The sequence below is a fragment of the Xyrauchen texanus genome, chromosome 20, assembly GCF_025860055.1.
Source record: "Xyrauchen texanus isolate HMW12.3.18 chromosome 20, RBS_HiC_50CHRs, whole genome shotgun sequence".
In the NCBI taxonomy this organism is placed as follows: Eukaryota; Metazoa; Chordata; class Actinopteri; order Cypriniformes; family Catostomidae; genus Xyrauchen; species Xyrauchen texanus.
In genome coordinates, this window is record NC_068295.1 from 43,362,166 (window position 1) to 43,377,443 (window position 15,278).

Genomic DNA, 15,278 nt, shown 5'->3' on the forward strand with positions numbered 1-15,278 from the left:
AAATTTATCGTAGTAAACGCCACACATAGTTCATTCCGAAATGTTTGTGTAGTGTAAAACATGTTGAAGATTAGCGTAAAACGGTTAATTCAATAAGTGATTAGCTGTTTCCCTCACAAAAGCAGATTATTCAGGACACTGAAGCACCTCCTCTATAGACAGCCATTAAAAAAACGGCCTCTTGTCTCCTCGCATGTGCATTTCTATCTATGGGACCGTACTGTGTCTAGTTTCGAAAGTCTAGTTGATAGAAGAACGCTTAAGTACTGTGATCACCATGGTAACAATAGTGTGTCCTGGCGCAGTTGCCGTAGCCCGTGAGCGGAAACCCCGCGGCATCACATTATCCGTCACGAAGAAGAGAAACACACACAAAATGGCGGCGACACTTACACAAACACTAATGATTTAATACCGAAAAACCCGACAAAACACATTTACACAGATACGGTGCACGGTTAATGTTTGTGTGTTTTGAGTTGAGTCTATAAACTGGAGTCAGGCTTGTCTGAGGTGAACGGCGCGGGTTTGGGTGCATTTTGAGGTAAACTGTAAGAGTTTGGGTGATTTTCTGAGGTAATGATGACTCACAAGAGAGTTTGAATCCCGTTGTATTAGATTTAATCTTAATGTATGTGGTGAAAATGAGAGACTGAAGGTCGGTGCTTTTTAATCAGTTTTGTGAACACAAGGTCCAGGGTTCGGAGTTAACTAGTACGGTTTGGGTGGGTTAGTTGATGTAAAGATGTGTGATTCCCGGCTTTGTGTGTATGAGGACAGTGAGTGATAGTTTAGTGTGGTAAACAGCTGATTTCTCAGGTAAATATGAGTGATAATAGAGAATAAAGGCTGCTAGTGTCGATTAAATCCGTTTAGGTCAGTGTTTGTGTTGGTTTAGTGTGGTAAAGATGAGTGATACTCGTCGGAGAGTGAAGGTTTATACTCTGAATGAGGACAGACAGTGGGAGGACAGAGGGACTGGACATGTGTCCTGCTCTTTTGTGGACTCACTGAAGGAGACAGAACTCACGGTCACCGCAGAATCTGACGGTAAGAATCAATACATGCACATTGATTTACATAACTTTCATTCTTAACCATATGCTGATATATGTTTGCTACACACACGTTTGCTATAAAGCAGTTATTTGTGTCGGTACAAAAAATCTCTGTCAAATGAACATTTATTTTACACAACATTAACTTAAATGTTCTCTCAAAAATATTAATAATAAGAAATGATCATCAATTGAAACGACTGTCAGTAGATATTTGTTCCTCCATTAATCAGTCAATATGATCATTTTAAAATGGAAAGATAGACCGATATATCGGACGAAAGCTGTGAAAATGTATTGATTCAAGTTGTACATTTGATTAGGCTTATATAGATCCCACTTCACTTGAGCCAGTAAGATTTAAATGTATTATATATATATATATATATATATTTCGAAAAGAGCAAGCTGAAGATAATTAACCACTGTGGGGTAATTATGTTCTGTATAATGCTTGTGTATATGAATACATGTGTCCTGAACTTTACAGCACATAATATTTTTATAAGTTTTTATTAAGCTGCTTTTAATTAATGTATATTAATCACTCAAGTAGGTGAATCACCTTGAATCAGAATGAAAGTACCGTGCATGTGTCTGCTGTTGTTGGTGACTTTTTTTGTGTTTGTGGATGTTGTATAGGTTCACTATTACTGGAGTCCAAAATCAACCCTGACACTGCATATCAGAAACAACAGGTGAGTACATGCGCTCCAGCTCACGTAATGCTGCTGACTGGTCAGATTGATGTTTACGGTCTGTTATGTTCTCGTGTATCCCCCCTCAGGACACGCTCATAGTCTGGTCTGAAGCAGAGAACTATGATCTGGCTCTGAGTTTCCAGGAGAAATCTGGCTGTGATGAAATCTGGGAAAAGATCTGTCAGGTTCATCATCTTTATGGGATTTATTTACAATTTGACAATTGAAAATGTAATCTCACTGAGCTGAAGTAAGCGTTTGTGTGTGTCTGCTTGTGTTTAGGTGCAAGGTAAAGATCCGTCCGTGGAGATCACTCAAGACCCCATCGATGAATCTGAGGAGGAACGTTTTGAGGAGATGCCAGAGAGCAGTCACCTGGTGGAGCTTCCACCCTGTGAGCTAAGCCGACTGGAGGAGATCGCCGAGCTCGTGACATCTGTTCTGTCGTCACCCATCCGCCGAGAGAAGCTGGCTCTGGCGCTCACCAGCTCGGGATACATCAAGAAGTTGCTGCAGCTCTTCAGGACGTGCGAGGACTCTGAGCATGGCGAAGCTCTTCATCACCTGTACGAGATTGTGCGTGGTGTGCTCTTCTTGAACAAAGCCACCTTGTTTGAGGTGATGTTCTCTGATGACTGCATCATGGACGTGGTGGGCTGTCTGGAGTACGACCCGGCACTGGTCCACCCCAAGAGACACAGAGAGTTCCTCACCAAGACGGCCAAGTTCAAAGAGGTGATCCCCATCACAGACTCTGAGCTCCTGCAGAAGATCCATCAGACGTATCGAGTGCAGTATATCCAGGATATCATCCTGCCCACGCCATCTGTGTTTGAGGAGAACTTCCTGTCCACGTTATCCTCCTTCATTTTCTTCAATAAGGTGGAGATCGTCAGCATGCTACAGGTGCGTGTCTCATAGTGCTGTGTTTCACCAATAACGTCATGTTAAGATACAGGTTCATTTTGAACTGAATTTCTCCTGAGCGTAATTTAGTATTACAGCTTTTTTTTTTTTTAAACAGTGCTGTAAACAGTACAGACAAAACCGTAAATTTTAAGCAATTTAAAACACTATAAGGTCCCGAAAGATAAGACAATTCAAATAAATAATTCTGTTATAAAAAAGCAAATGACTTTTTTGGCTTTTCTACTTTAAAATGTTTTGTGCTTTCCTTTAATAGCTAGCGTTTACAATATTCAAGTTCAAAATCAAATTCTGTTTTTATACAATGAAGCGTGCCACAGGTAAGCCAAAATTTAACACAAATCAAACACAACTCACTTCTACACACTGTTTTTGTATTCAAGTTAAGAGTTTTGTTATAATCATAACATGAAACTGTAATTAGTTAACTGAACATAGCCCATAATTAAGACCACATTCATAAATACACAGGAAGTTTCACAGATTATAGGCAATGCAATAATGCTTGGTCTGTGCTAATATCAAGTAAAAAAAAGCATATCATCTTGCACTAATGGTGTTTTTTTTTTATTTTTATTATAATTAGTCTAAGGCCACATCCACACTAATACATTTTTGTTTGAAAACTCATTAATTTCACTGCGTTTTGGCCTTCCGTCCACACTGAGACAGTGTTTTTAAAAAACAGATTTTTGGGAAAAAAAAAAATTCAGGTTGACAAAACCATATAGAGCCATACCGAATTAGATTGGGTTCAGCGATTTTTCAAGCCCCTCGCAGTAAACATTCTCAGTTGACTCAAGCCCTGTTCACACGTCATTAGTCTCTGTACTATAAAGTCGCTAGTGGGTATTTTTACTTATTTTGCTTTATTATAATTGTGTACCGCATGTCTGGATATATCTGTTGAAAATGTATTCACAGATGAAATGTACTGCTGGTAAAACTAAGAAATCATTCTAATTTGACAAGAAATGTGTTCTATTGCTTCTAAAATTTTACATTTAGCAGGGGAGGATGTTTTTATATAAACTACAGCCATGCTCAATACATCATATCATAAACAAGATTAGCGATCTATCAGTATATGAATGATACTCACTCAGACTGTCAACAATTTCTGTCACTGATTTCCACGCATCTTTGTTTTATCATATCCATGTGATTACAGACAATATACTCAACAGTGAAAGCCCTCACAACACTATAACTTCTCTATCTTGCATGCACTCCACACACAGGAGACTCTGCTGTCTCTACGCTCATTGGTAGTTGCTCCCAAGTGTCGCTCGTCATTTGCATAAAGTTAAACTTTTCTCTCAACTTTGTCAAATAAGAGGTCCATAGTACTATAAAAACATACTGCAAGTTTCAGAACTCAAAACGGATTTGCTCCCACATCTTTTCGCCAATGGTCACTGTCGCTCGTGTCACCGGAAGTTGCTTTGTTCTCATTGGAAATGAATGACAGACTGTCGCTCTGTTTCAAAGTTTGAGGTGACTACTAGCAAAAAAAAACTGAATATGTGTAATTACATTTATAGAGGCTCACAATAAGAGTATACAGGTTTATACATTTTAAATGCATGAAAATCCATATATTTATTTAAAATGTAAAAGCTTTTATATTGTTTAAAAGCCTAATATAATTTATTGGAGTGCAAGCCATGTCACTTTGTGTGCTAGTCTACAACCATCATACTCAACAGGTGGCCGCATTTGTGGCATAATGTTGATTACCACAAAAATTTGTTTAGACTTGTCACCCCTTTTCTTAAAGGGGTCATGAATTGAGAAATAAAATGTTCCTTTTATCTTTTGACAAATAAGAGGTTATGGTAGTTAACAGTGTATGTCAGAGCACAAACAAAGCCATGAAGTCCAAGGAATTGTCAGTTTTGGAACCACCAGGACTCTTCCTAGAACAGTTTGCCCGTCCAAACTGAGCGATCGGAAGAGAAGGGCCTTAGTCAGGGAGGTGACCAAGAACCCGATGGTCACTTTGACATAGCTCCAGTGTTTCTCTGTGGAGAGAAGAGAAACTTGCAGAAGAACAACCATCTCTGCAGCACTCCACCATTAATGTTTATCACAAATTTGTGCTTTGTTTTTATTTAATTTTTTATATATATATGTATATATATAAGGAAATGAGGGACGAGTCAATTTAATTTTATGGTAATCAACTAGAGCCCAACTGATATTGGATTTGAGGCAGATATCAATTTTAGAGGGGGGAAATTTGCAGATTACCGATATGGTGGCCGATATTGTTAATTTGAGCTGGAATGAAAACAGGCCTTTTCTATGTGGATTTTGCACCGATATGACTATGCAAAGGTACTCCAAAGGCGTCTTTCATAAACAAATATTTTATCAAAGAATATTTGACATTATTATTATACATTGTCAACAAATTCTAGAAATGAACACTGAGAAAATAAAGAATCAATAAAAATACAATAAATAAATAATAATAAACATTAGTGCTGTATGTTCAGTATCAGTCAAATAGTTAAATAAAGAATTTAATTAAAAAATTTAAATTTATTATTAAAGAATAAATTGGGGGCCTGTGTAGTTCAGTGGTAAAGATGCTGGCTACAACCCCTGGAGTTCGTTAGTTCGAATCCCAGGGTGTGCTAAGTGACTCAAGCCGGATCTCCTAAGCAACCATATTGGCCCTGTTGCTAGGGAGGGTAGAGTCACATGGGGTAACCACCTCGTGATCTCAATAATGTGGTTCACTCCGGGTGGAAAGGGTGAAAGCCAATGGATGGAAATGATCCCATGGTGCTTGGGGCCATCATCGCTGCTTGCAGCTATATTTGTAGTAATAGCTGTCAAATAATGAAATGCCTCAATGCAGAAAATTACTTTCACTATTTGTATTAAACATAAATACCAATTAGGGCTGCATGATTGTAGCAAAAATCATAATTGTCGATTATTGCTCTTGATATTGTATTCACAATTATTAATGTTGATTAAAATATGAAAATACCATGACTTCACAAACAAGCAACCGTGTGGTTCTTCAGAGTAGCAGATTTCAATGGTGCATATGAGCTGCGCTCCAGTTTCATTTAAGCATTATATTTTACTGACAGCTGATTTAAATAGACCAAGTTACTGTGTTCAGTAAGACCTTTGGTGGCTAGACAGGGGACCATTCATCCCGTTAGATCTTCAATGGTGATCTTGTTTATGTAAGATCATCATTAGTTCATTTTTGGCCTTGGTGATTGCACTTTGTACATTAAAAACAGTCATTTGCGATCAAAGTTTTTGCGATTCATGAAAATGTTAAATCTATCAATACCAGCTGCGTGGCAAATGGGTCTAATAAGAGCTGACACAATAACCATAATGGTGATTCCTGACATATGCTATTCATGCCATATTCTTTATGCTGGCTACACCTCCAATAAACACTTTCTGAATTAATTATTTAGTTAAGCTGAATTATTTTATTGCTATTTTGTACAAATCAAATTCACACTGGCCTACTTATTAACATAACAAAACAAAACTATTATATTTTTAATAAATTGTTCACAGAAATCGAACAACGGGACAAACAGGTTTACACTGATTGAGATCTGCATTTCGACGCGAACGCAGTGATGCTCCACACAAAGTTCTACAATATCGAGAATGCTCTCATTAAAAACAATGCTGTCTAATCAGCATAACAACTGTATTATTTACACCGCGTCTGTGCTTTGATTAGAACAGGAGCGTTTTATTTTTGTTGTGTTGCTCATTTGCAGTGTATTTAACATCTAAGTTCAAAGCGAGCGGTGCAATATGCAATGAATCCAAAATAATTACAAAGTGCTTTTCGCTCTTGTTCTAGAGTTTCTTTTCAAGTGTCAGGTGATGTTTCTTCAGTATTAATTTTCATGTGCTGCAAGAACCAAGCAATCATCTGGGCATTCAGATTATTTAAAACTTGTGCATTAGTATCAGTTGGCATTAACGATAGGACAGAGGACTAATCGAAGCGGCTCTGATTGGCCATTGCCATTTCATTGCTCTACGGACATGCTAGTGATTGGTTCGAATACTATTATAATATAATATATTGGTTATAATATATTAGAATAGCACTGTAAAAACATGTTGTAAATAGAAACCATTGACGCAATAGGAGCAGACTTAAAATGAACGCTGTAATTGCCAGTTTTTCACGATAAAATAATCATGGCAGCCATAATCATATTCAAGTTTACTTTATTGATTAATTGTGCAGCCCTAATACCATTAGATAATATAAACCTCTTTAATGGAATATACATGTCACCACATGGCTCCAGACTAACTTATGAGAGCGGTGGCACTGGTGCACCAGCACCTGATTTAGTAGCAACAGTGAAAAACAAATTCTTTGTTTTTAGTTCAAATAAACCCTGAAATTATAGAAACTAATAAAAAATTATGACATTACTATATATTTTATATTATTTTGTAGCTGAAATGCACATTAGACTGTATAGCATTGATTTTGACTTGGAGCTGTAAAATCTGTAAAAAAGTTTATTTATACTAATTAGGCCTACCTAATTTATTTATGCTAAATTTAAATATTCCTATTGTGGTCCTACTGATTAAGTACAGTAAACCTCTTTGAATTTCTGAAGGCAAACAAAGCCAGTTACTTTTTCATACATTTAAAAAGCAGATTCTAGAACAGATTTGACACCGAAGTAATAAGTGATATTTGTTATTAGATCACAGGTCATCACTGGTAAAACCATGCATGGGTTCTCACTTCTCATGGTATTAACTAAATTCAACAAAACTATGGCATTTTTGTTATGAAATGAAAAGCTAAACATTTAGAAACTATAGAAACAAAATGAAAACTCATGACAATTTCGCTGCAGATTTATCATGACTAGAATAATGACCGAAACTGCAGCACTCTATGCAGAAAATAAAGTTTATAGCATGTTTATCAGGAGTGAGCTATTGATGAGTGTTACAAGACTGATTGCCATAATCTTATTTACTGGTGTAATCTAATGCAGTCTTGCAGAATTATTTAATGTAGTGACAGCCAACAGGACAGTTTGACCACTCATTTTGGCTTGATCACACTTAAAAAAAATAAATATATATATATATATATATATATATATATATATATTTTAGTTAGAAAAAGTAATTTAGCACAGCATTGAATAACAATATCTCTGTTCAAACGCCAGCCAAAATGTTTAATGCCGAGTTTACACTACACGATTTTAAGCAAGATTTTCGCTCGCCTGAAATTGTGGGCAAATCGGTTAAACACTATTGGCATGAAGGAAAGATGGAATTTCTGATATAACCAGAAAAAATGTGATTTAAAAAAAAAAAAAAAAAAGAAATCTAGAGACCTCCAGCGCGATGGTTACTTTCGCTTTCTGTGTTCAAATTACTCTTGGGCTAATGTTAGTGTTACAATAAAGCACATTGTAGCTTTTCTTCTACTATTGTGTATTTGTTTTTATTTAAAGGTGCTATATGTAAGTTTGACAACAAGCGTTTGAAATGGGTACTGCAGTCCAAATTCCAAAGATTGGAACGTTGTCTGCCCCGGCCCAGACTCGAAGCTCATGCAGGTTGCCAGAATGTTGACTTGCAAATTAGCCAACTCTGCATCTGTTTTAAAGGATTTCTGGGCTTTAAGCTGTCTCCATCTTCCAAAGGCATCTCCAATATTTATCCTTGTTTTACTATGTGTCTTTTCATGGTGGTTTTTAGACGGATGGCGAGGCTTTTTAGGTCAGGTGGAATCTGTTATCTCTGATCCAGTTCATTTGCTGGCTTCCATGGCTGCAGCAAGCAGTGTTGTTTGCCTGCAAACTTGTTCAAATCTGGCAATCCGGCAGTGTCGAAATACTATTGGTGGAAGTGCAGTGGACGGGATTACACAGGCCAAAACATAAACAGAAATTCTGCCTTGGAATGGAGACTTTCATTGTGATCGGAGAAGCCAGTATTTCAGTTTAGCATGTTTCCTAATTCTCTAATAAAATATTATGGTCATTTTATGATTTGTTACAGTAAAAATATTACTTGTAGCACCTTTAATACACCTTCTACATGGAAGGTTATTATATTTAAAAGCATTCTGAAATAACTTTACAGTGGAGGTAGTTTGGTGCTAATTTTGTTATGGAGGGAACACTGAGCGGGGTTTCTCTGATCCAGGAGCGCGGCGCGAGCGAGGAGCGGAAACCCGGAGTGGCGTGATTAAAGAATGCTTTTGAGCGCGGATGATTTTGCTGCTCCACTCACATACTCTGGTTCAACATGACAGGCTAGCATTGCACGCCGACGTGCATATATTCCACATGACACACTCGTGCTGCTCGCCTGTGAACAAACAACGTATATTTATCGCATTTTGGGACATCACATAAAAACTGCTGGATGTAAACCCGTAGATATTAATTAAATCTCCAAAATGCGCATCAAAAATGGATATGGTCGCTTGAGGTGGATATATTATTTATACAATAAGATACTGATGGAAACACATTTACCGAATAAACTCGTATTGAATTTGGACCAGTCCTCTCATCTGAAATGTTGCTGTCATTCTAAATATATGGGGTCCTGAAAATCCAAAGCTTTTTTATTTTTTGCGGAGTTTGCAGAGAAATATAAGTCAAATACAAACTTGAACTGTCCGCAGAGCAAGTTTAGTGACAATTTAGAAAAAAACATTTTGTATAAATAATAGATCCACACGTTAAAGACATAAGGATGAAGAAATGTCCACACATTCTGCTGACGTGCTGTTGCTCTCAGATATGAGACAAAGTTCTTAACAGTATTTTGTCTGTGCTCTGTGTGTTATAAATCGCACTGGCTTTAAATCCCATGCCACTGGAGCAACACAGTCCTTGTAGTTTGTCATACATTTCTATGTTTCCAATAGACCAGTGATATTTTGGTTATCTTCCTAATCAATCACACCTAATTCAACTCATCAGCTCGTTAGTGGAGACTCCAAGACCTGAATTGGGTGTGTCAGAAAAGGGAGATATACAAAATGTACAGTGTTGGGGGGCCTCCAGGAACAGGGTTGTTAACTACTGCAATAGACTGTTGGCCGGGTGCAGCTGTTATTCACAACTGGGTGCAAGCAGTGTGAATCTCATCAACAAAATCACTGGTGAAAACATTAATTGACACAGGGTTTTTGGATTTCATCTACGATACCAAAGACGAGATGAAAAAGGCACATCATGGTGATAATTAAACTATTATTTAAGCATACTGTTGATGAAAATATGACTAGATCAAAATTATAATGCAAGATATAAACAGAAGAAGAAACATCTAGAGAATCTGTATATAGAAGAAAATATTAGATTGATTTCTAATCCATTAATCCAGGGATTTCTCTGTTTGAGCTGTTTGGGTAATATGAAGGCGCTAACAATAGCAGAGTGAACTGCTTCAAAACCTCATTCAAACACATCCTGTTTATACATGAGGTTAATGACTATATCCACAACATATGTGTAATATAACAAATGACATCTGCACTGTGAAGCGAATGAATAGGTGAACTTGATCTAAATGACGCTCTAGTCAGAATATGCATAAATTGCGTTGCGTATTTTGCTTTGTGAATGCACTGTTTCCATAAGAAACACTACGCACAATGTAATATCCTTTCATAGAAAATGAATGTTAACTTCTAAAAAGTAGCTAACACTTTAGTATCTACATTATTATTTAAGTTCAGATTTTTCCACAAGGACAGTATGTATATCAGTATGTTTTTTTTTTTGTTTTTTTCCTTTTTTTTTTTCCGATGTTTTAGTATTTGATTAGAGGTTGGTCTGTTATAGTTTGGCACACGTTTTTGTCCATCAAATAAAATATTTTCATTGAGTAAAATGAATTATAAATGAAATATTGACTAATTTTAAAGGATATTTTTGTCAAGACTAAAACTATGACTAAAACTGTGAAAAAATGAACACTGTGTGCAAGTATTCACTCCATAAAGATAAATGTAACTGTGGTCAACATTTACATTGCATTCCTTCAAAGACAAGGAGAAGTTTATTAGGAGTTCTATCCAGTGTTGGAACACTAGGATTTTATCTAAAAAATCTATCTAAATTACACAATGATGATTAATCGACTTTATAGACATTACAGTTTTATCGTCTGTTAATGCTGATATTCTGTAAAGCTGCTTTGAAACGATGTGTGTTGTGAAAGGCGCTATACAAATAAAATTGACTTGACTTGACTAGGACAACTGCTTTTCAGAGTGTACATGGAAATTATGCTTCATATGTTTTTTTTTTTTTATGTGTTAAGTGGTTTTAAGCATTTTTAGATGTTTCAGTGTAGATGAGAAACCTTTGGAAAAGGGCAGTGTGGATGGAGAGCTTTTTGAAAATGCAGTTTTCAAATGTATCCAGATAAATGGAGACGTAGCCTAACTCCACTGTAACAAGGTGTGGAAAATGACAAAAGATCTGCAAATTAACTTTTTTGACCACCAGATACCCAATTTTACCAGCCTCTTAGATTTTATTTTTTATACACTACTGGTCAAAAGTTTAGGGTCACTTACTCATTCACTATTTAATTATTTTTTAATAATAGTAAAGTCATCTAAACTATGGAATGGAACTATGGAAGGTATGTTGAGACTAAAACAATTAAAAATAAATCAATTTTGTTGTATTTTAGCATCTTCAAAGTATCCACCCTTTGCCTAGAATTTGCAGTTAAAAAGCATTGCATTAAACAGTATTGAAGGAGTTCCCATCTTTGGTTGGCACTTTTTTGCTGCTTAATCTTTATTATTCAATCCAAGTAATCAATTTCAAATTCATCATTGTTTTTTTATTTTTATAAAATTTTAATTTTACAATGAAATAAATACATTTGTTGGCACAATTTATATTTTTGTTTACAAAATGAATTTCAAACATTTAAGCATACACCTTCAGATAAAAAGAGAGAAAGGCGCTCCTTTTCTGTGATACTGTGTTGAGTTTTTAGATTTGTGTATTAACTTAGCTGTTACAGATGTTTGGAATTGTGGAAATGTGATCACTGACATGGCTGGGATTGCTGCCATTCTGTGACACGGACTGACCGTCATGCAACATTTGTGTGTCAAGAGTAACGGTTTTGTTCCAATCACTGGCTTTGCGCAAGTTAAGTGAGGTTTGTGGATTAAATATTTAAAGATATTAAATAGTTATCTTTATCTGCATATTGGCAGATTGTGTATGATAGAAGTTCTATTGCTATCATTAGACAGGACAGTTAAAACTTACAGGGAAGGGTTGAGGAGAGATTGGGAGAATTAAACACGTGGGCACTTTGAACATCATAAGCTTATGTGCAGTACTGCTTGAATGAGGCTTTGTTGCACTCTAGTCTATTGTGGTAACACGATGGCACATAACAACGTGCAAGCAGGCTATTGGCTGAGCCATCACAGCTTGTGAAACAAGCCAAACAGGACAATATATCGTCCAATGCCGATAATATAAACGTAATAAATATCGGCAGATATATTGGTTAACCTCTAAAATTAATAAACAGGTTTTGTCTTATTTTCTGTTGGCTTTGCACGAGAATTAGCAGCCAGCATTCAAGTGTGTGACACTATATCCCAGCGACAGTTCCTCTATGCCACCTCTGAGGCACATTTCAAAAGAGTGCGATATTGTGTTTTGTTCAGGAGGATGAGAAGTTCCTGACGGAGGTGTTTGCTCAGCTGACAGATGAATCCACAGAGGAGGACAAGAGGAGAGAGCTGGTACATCACTCACATACACTGACAGTATGATACTGCTTCAGCTCTCACACACTGATGACACATGTCATGTTTTTCTGTCATTTTCACAGGTGAACTTTTTTAAAGAGTTCTGTGTTTTCTCACAAACATTGCAACCACAAAACAGGGACGCATTCTTTAAAACACTTGCAAATCTTGGAATTTTACCAGCTTTGGAAATTGTGATGGTGAGTTGAACAGAGTATTCACGACCTGCAGTCAGCATCCAGTTAAAGTGTCTTTATATGTAATCATTGCCTTCACTTAATTGCACTGGTGACTAGGGGTTGCATGACTACTGATTTTTAATAGTCGAATCATATTCTTGAAGGAGCAAACTGCAACCAGGTCAGATGTCCATACACGCAAAGTTGTGCTGATCATGTTGAAAATCACTAACTAGCGCTAGCGGGTGCCTTTTTAAATGAGTATGCATAGCACTTGTATTTCTGTTATATTTGAGAGGAAGAGTCATTTATATTCATGTGTAAAGTGATAATCGATTGGACAATTTAGTAATATTCATCTGGAAAGCTCTACCTGATTGGTCAGAGAAATTGTAACCTAACTAGAGCTGCAACTAACGATTATTTTGATTAATCGTTACATCTTCGATTAATCGGATAAGAATAACATTTTATTTCCTGTATTTTATTAAAATATGATTTTTTTTTTTTTTTTTACTGAAATGATAAGTGTGTAAGGATTTGGTTTGCTTTTACTCTCACAAAACTTTGAACAAAGCCAGAATCATCAGAAGTTAAGTTTAAATGTGTTATTATTACTTTCAAGACCTACACGAAACAGTTCCTTTACTTTAAACTTAGCGAAAAATGCTCCTCATTAAAGAGTGAAATGATCCATGGGTGATGGATTGGGACAAAAAAATCCCCCCAAAAAATAAAAAAAAATAGAAATGTTAATTATTCTGCTCAGCTGAAAAATACAAAATTATCTTAGATACACATGCTTGTACACTGTCACTGAAAATATACATTTACGTTTTTTTTATATTATAGTTTTATATTCACTGATTACATGCTTCTAAACTATTTTGTTTTATCCAGTAACTATCCAACTAAAGTTTGCCATTGTATGAATTTACAAGTGAAATCAGACATTACATGATGTGGCATCAGGACCCTTAGCATTATTATATTCAGCATTACATACAGTGTCATATAGTGCAATCATCTCTAAAACCCTGTGCAAATTCACATTCGTGCTGAAAAGACTTCCCGGTTCTCACTGTAAGAGAAGGAGAAAACACTTTAAAAACCGGTGCACCTTGACTGCTGAGACTTCTGATAACCATGAAAGTTGCACAAGTGATTACATTGAATCTGAAATCGTGGTATGATGTAAGTGATTGCGCTCCCTTTCTCCATTGCGATCCGTTTGATTGAAGCAGATGCATGAGCTCGCTTGTTCGTTAGAATTTAACTGAAACTCGCTTGTGGTAAGAACAATCAGTTTTTCTAAATACGTGGCTGATTTTGAATTCATAATATGTTTACATTATAAAATATTGAAAATAGCAGTAAAATGTAAATGCTGTGTTGGAGAGAAACAACTCTCGCACTTCAAACAGCACAATCAATCTGTCAACACACCTGAATGCAGCAACCACTCCACTTTAAACTATATGCTTATTATCATCTTTTTTGAAGTGTTTATAAAGTGCTCTCGTGCACTGGACATCTTGGGTTGTGATTTCTTCCGCTACAACTTGTCTCCATTGTTTCATAATGCAACCCAAGTGACATCACTGATGGGGCACTCAATGCTTACTGCAAATATGAAACTAATCGATAATTAAAATAGTTGTTCAATGATTTCCATTTTTGATAATTATAAATTGTATCGATTAGTTGTTGCAGCCCTAAACCTAACCCTAAAATAACAGATAGAGCTTTCCAAATTAATATGAAAGAGTCTTCCCTTGCCATCCTGCTTTTTGAAAATCTGCCATCCGCTATAATTCATACAGAAGCGTTTTTTCAGTCATGTGGATAATGACTTGTCGACTTCAGGCTACAATAGTTGTAGTCGATTATTCTGTGCAACCCCTACTAGTGACGTATATTATACATGTGATACCACAAATAGTTTGTTTTGCACAGAAGTGTATTGAAATGTGAATGTTGTGGGTTGAAGGGTATGGATGACATGCTGGTGAAAGTAGCAGCTACAGATATTTTCTCTTATCTGGTGGAGTTCAGTCCGTCGATGGTCAGAGAATTTGTGATGCAGGAGCCACAGCAGGCTGATGATGTGAGTATGACACATTAATCAAGTCCTGAAGTATTTTGCATGCATGCTAATCTTACTATGTGTCCCAATCTCATTCTTCACAGTCTCTAATTAATAAAGCAACAAAAGTCCATGAAACTGGTCGTGTTTGTGTGTTTTCTTTAGAAAAGTGTGGTTTTTGAATGCACTGACGGGTGTTCCTCTGTGTTTAGGATGTTCTGCTGATTAATGTGGTGATAAAGCAGATGATCTGTGATTCAGACCCAGAGCTTGGTGGTGCTGTGCAGCTCATGGGTCTCCTGAGGACCCTCATTGACCCAGAGAACATGCTTGCTCCAGCCAATGTGAGTGTGAACTCTTCATTTAGTCATTTTTTTTAAATTATTATTTGTAATTTTTACAATTCATATTGCTTCGATGCAGCAACTCCACTGATGTTTATTGTGTAGTTTCTCACTGCTCTTCACTTACACTGAGCTGCTGTGAAAGTCTCCCTGACATGAAAAATGATGTCCCTATTTT

The 15,278-nt window shown here is 36.4% G+C and overlaps 1 protein-coding gene across 2 annotated transcripts in view; it reads left to right on the forward strand.

Annotated features, from left to right (window-relative positions):
* The first annotated feature begins 357 nt into the window (after positions 1-357).
* Positions 358-15,278, forward strand: part of LOC127660842 (serine/threonine-protein phosphatase 4 regulatory subunit 3-like) — a 49,256-nt gene continuing 34,335 nt past the window's right edge. Inside the window, exons 1-9 of one of the 2 annotated variants that reach the window (XM_052151278.1) lie at positions 358-819; positions 899-1,050; positions 1,701-1,756; positions 1,846-1,944; positions 2,042-2,665; positions 12,408-12,485; positions 12,575-12,691; positions 14,661-14,777; positions 14,969-15,100. In XM_052151278.1, coding sequence (XP_052007238.1) covers positions 909-1,050; positions 1,701-1,756; positions 1,846-1,944; positions 2,042-2,665; positions 12,408-12,485; positions 12,575-12,691; positions 14,661-14,777; positions 14,969-15,100 — 1,365 coding nt within the window. In that variant the 5' untranslated portion in view covers positions 358-819; positions 899-908. Of the gene's footprint in view, positions 1,051-1,700; positions 1,757-1,845; positions 1,945-2,041; positions 2,666-12,407; positions 12,486-12,574; positions 12,692-14,660; positions 14,778-14,968; positions 15,101-15,278 lie in introns of both variants that reach the window. The other variant, XM_052151277.1, reaches the window with a different exon arrangement.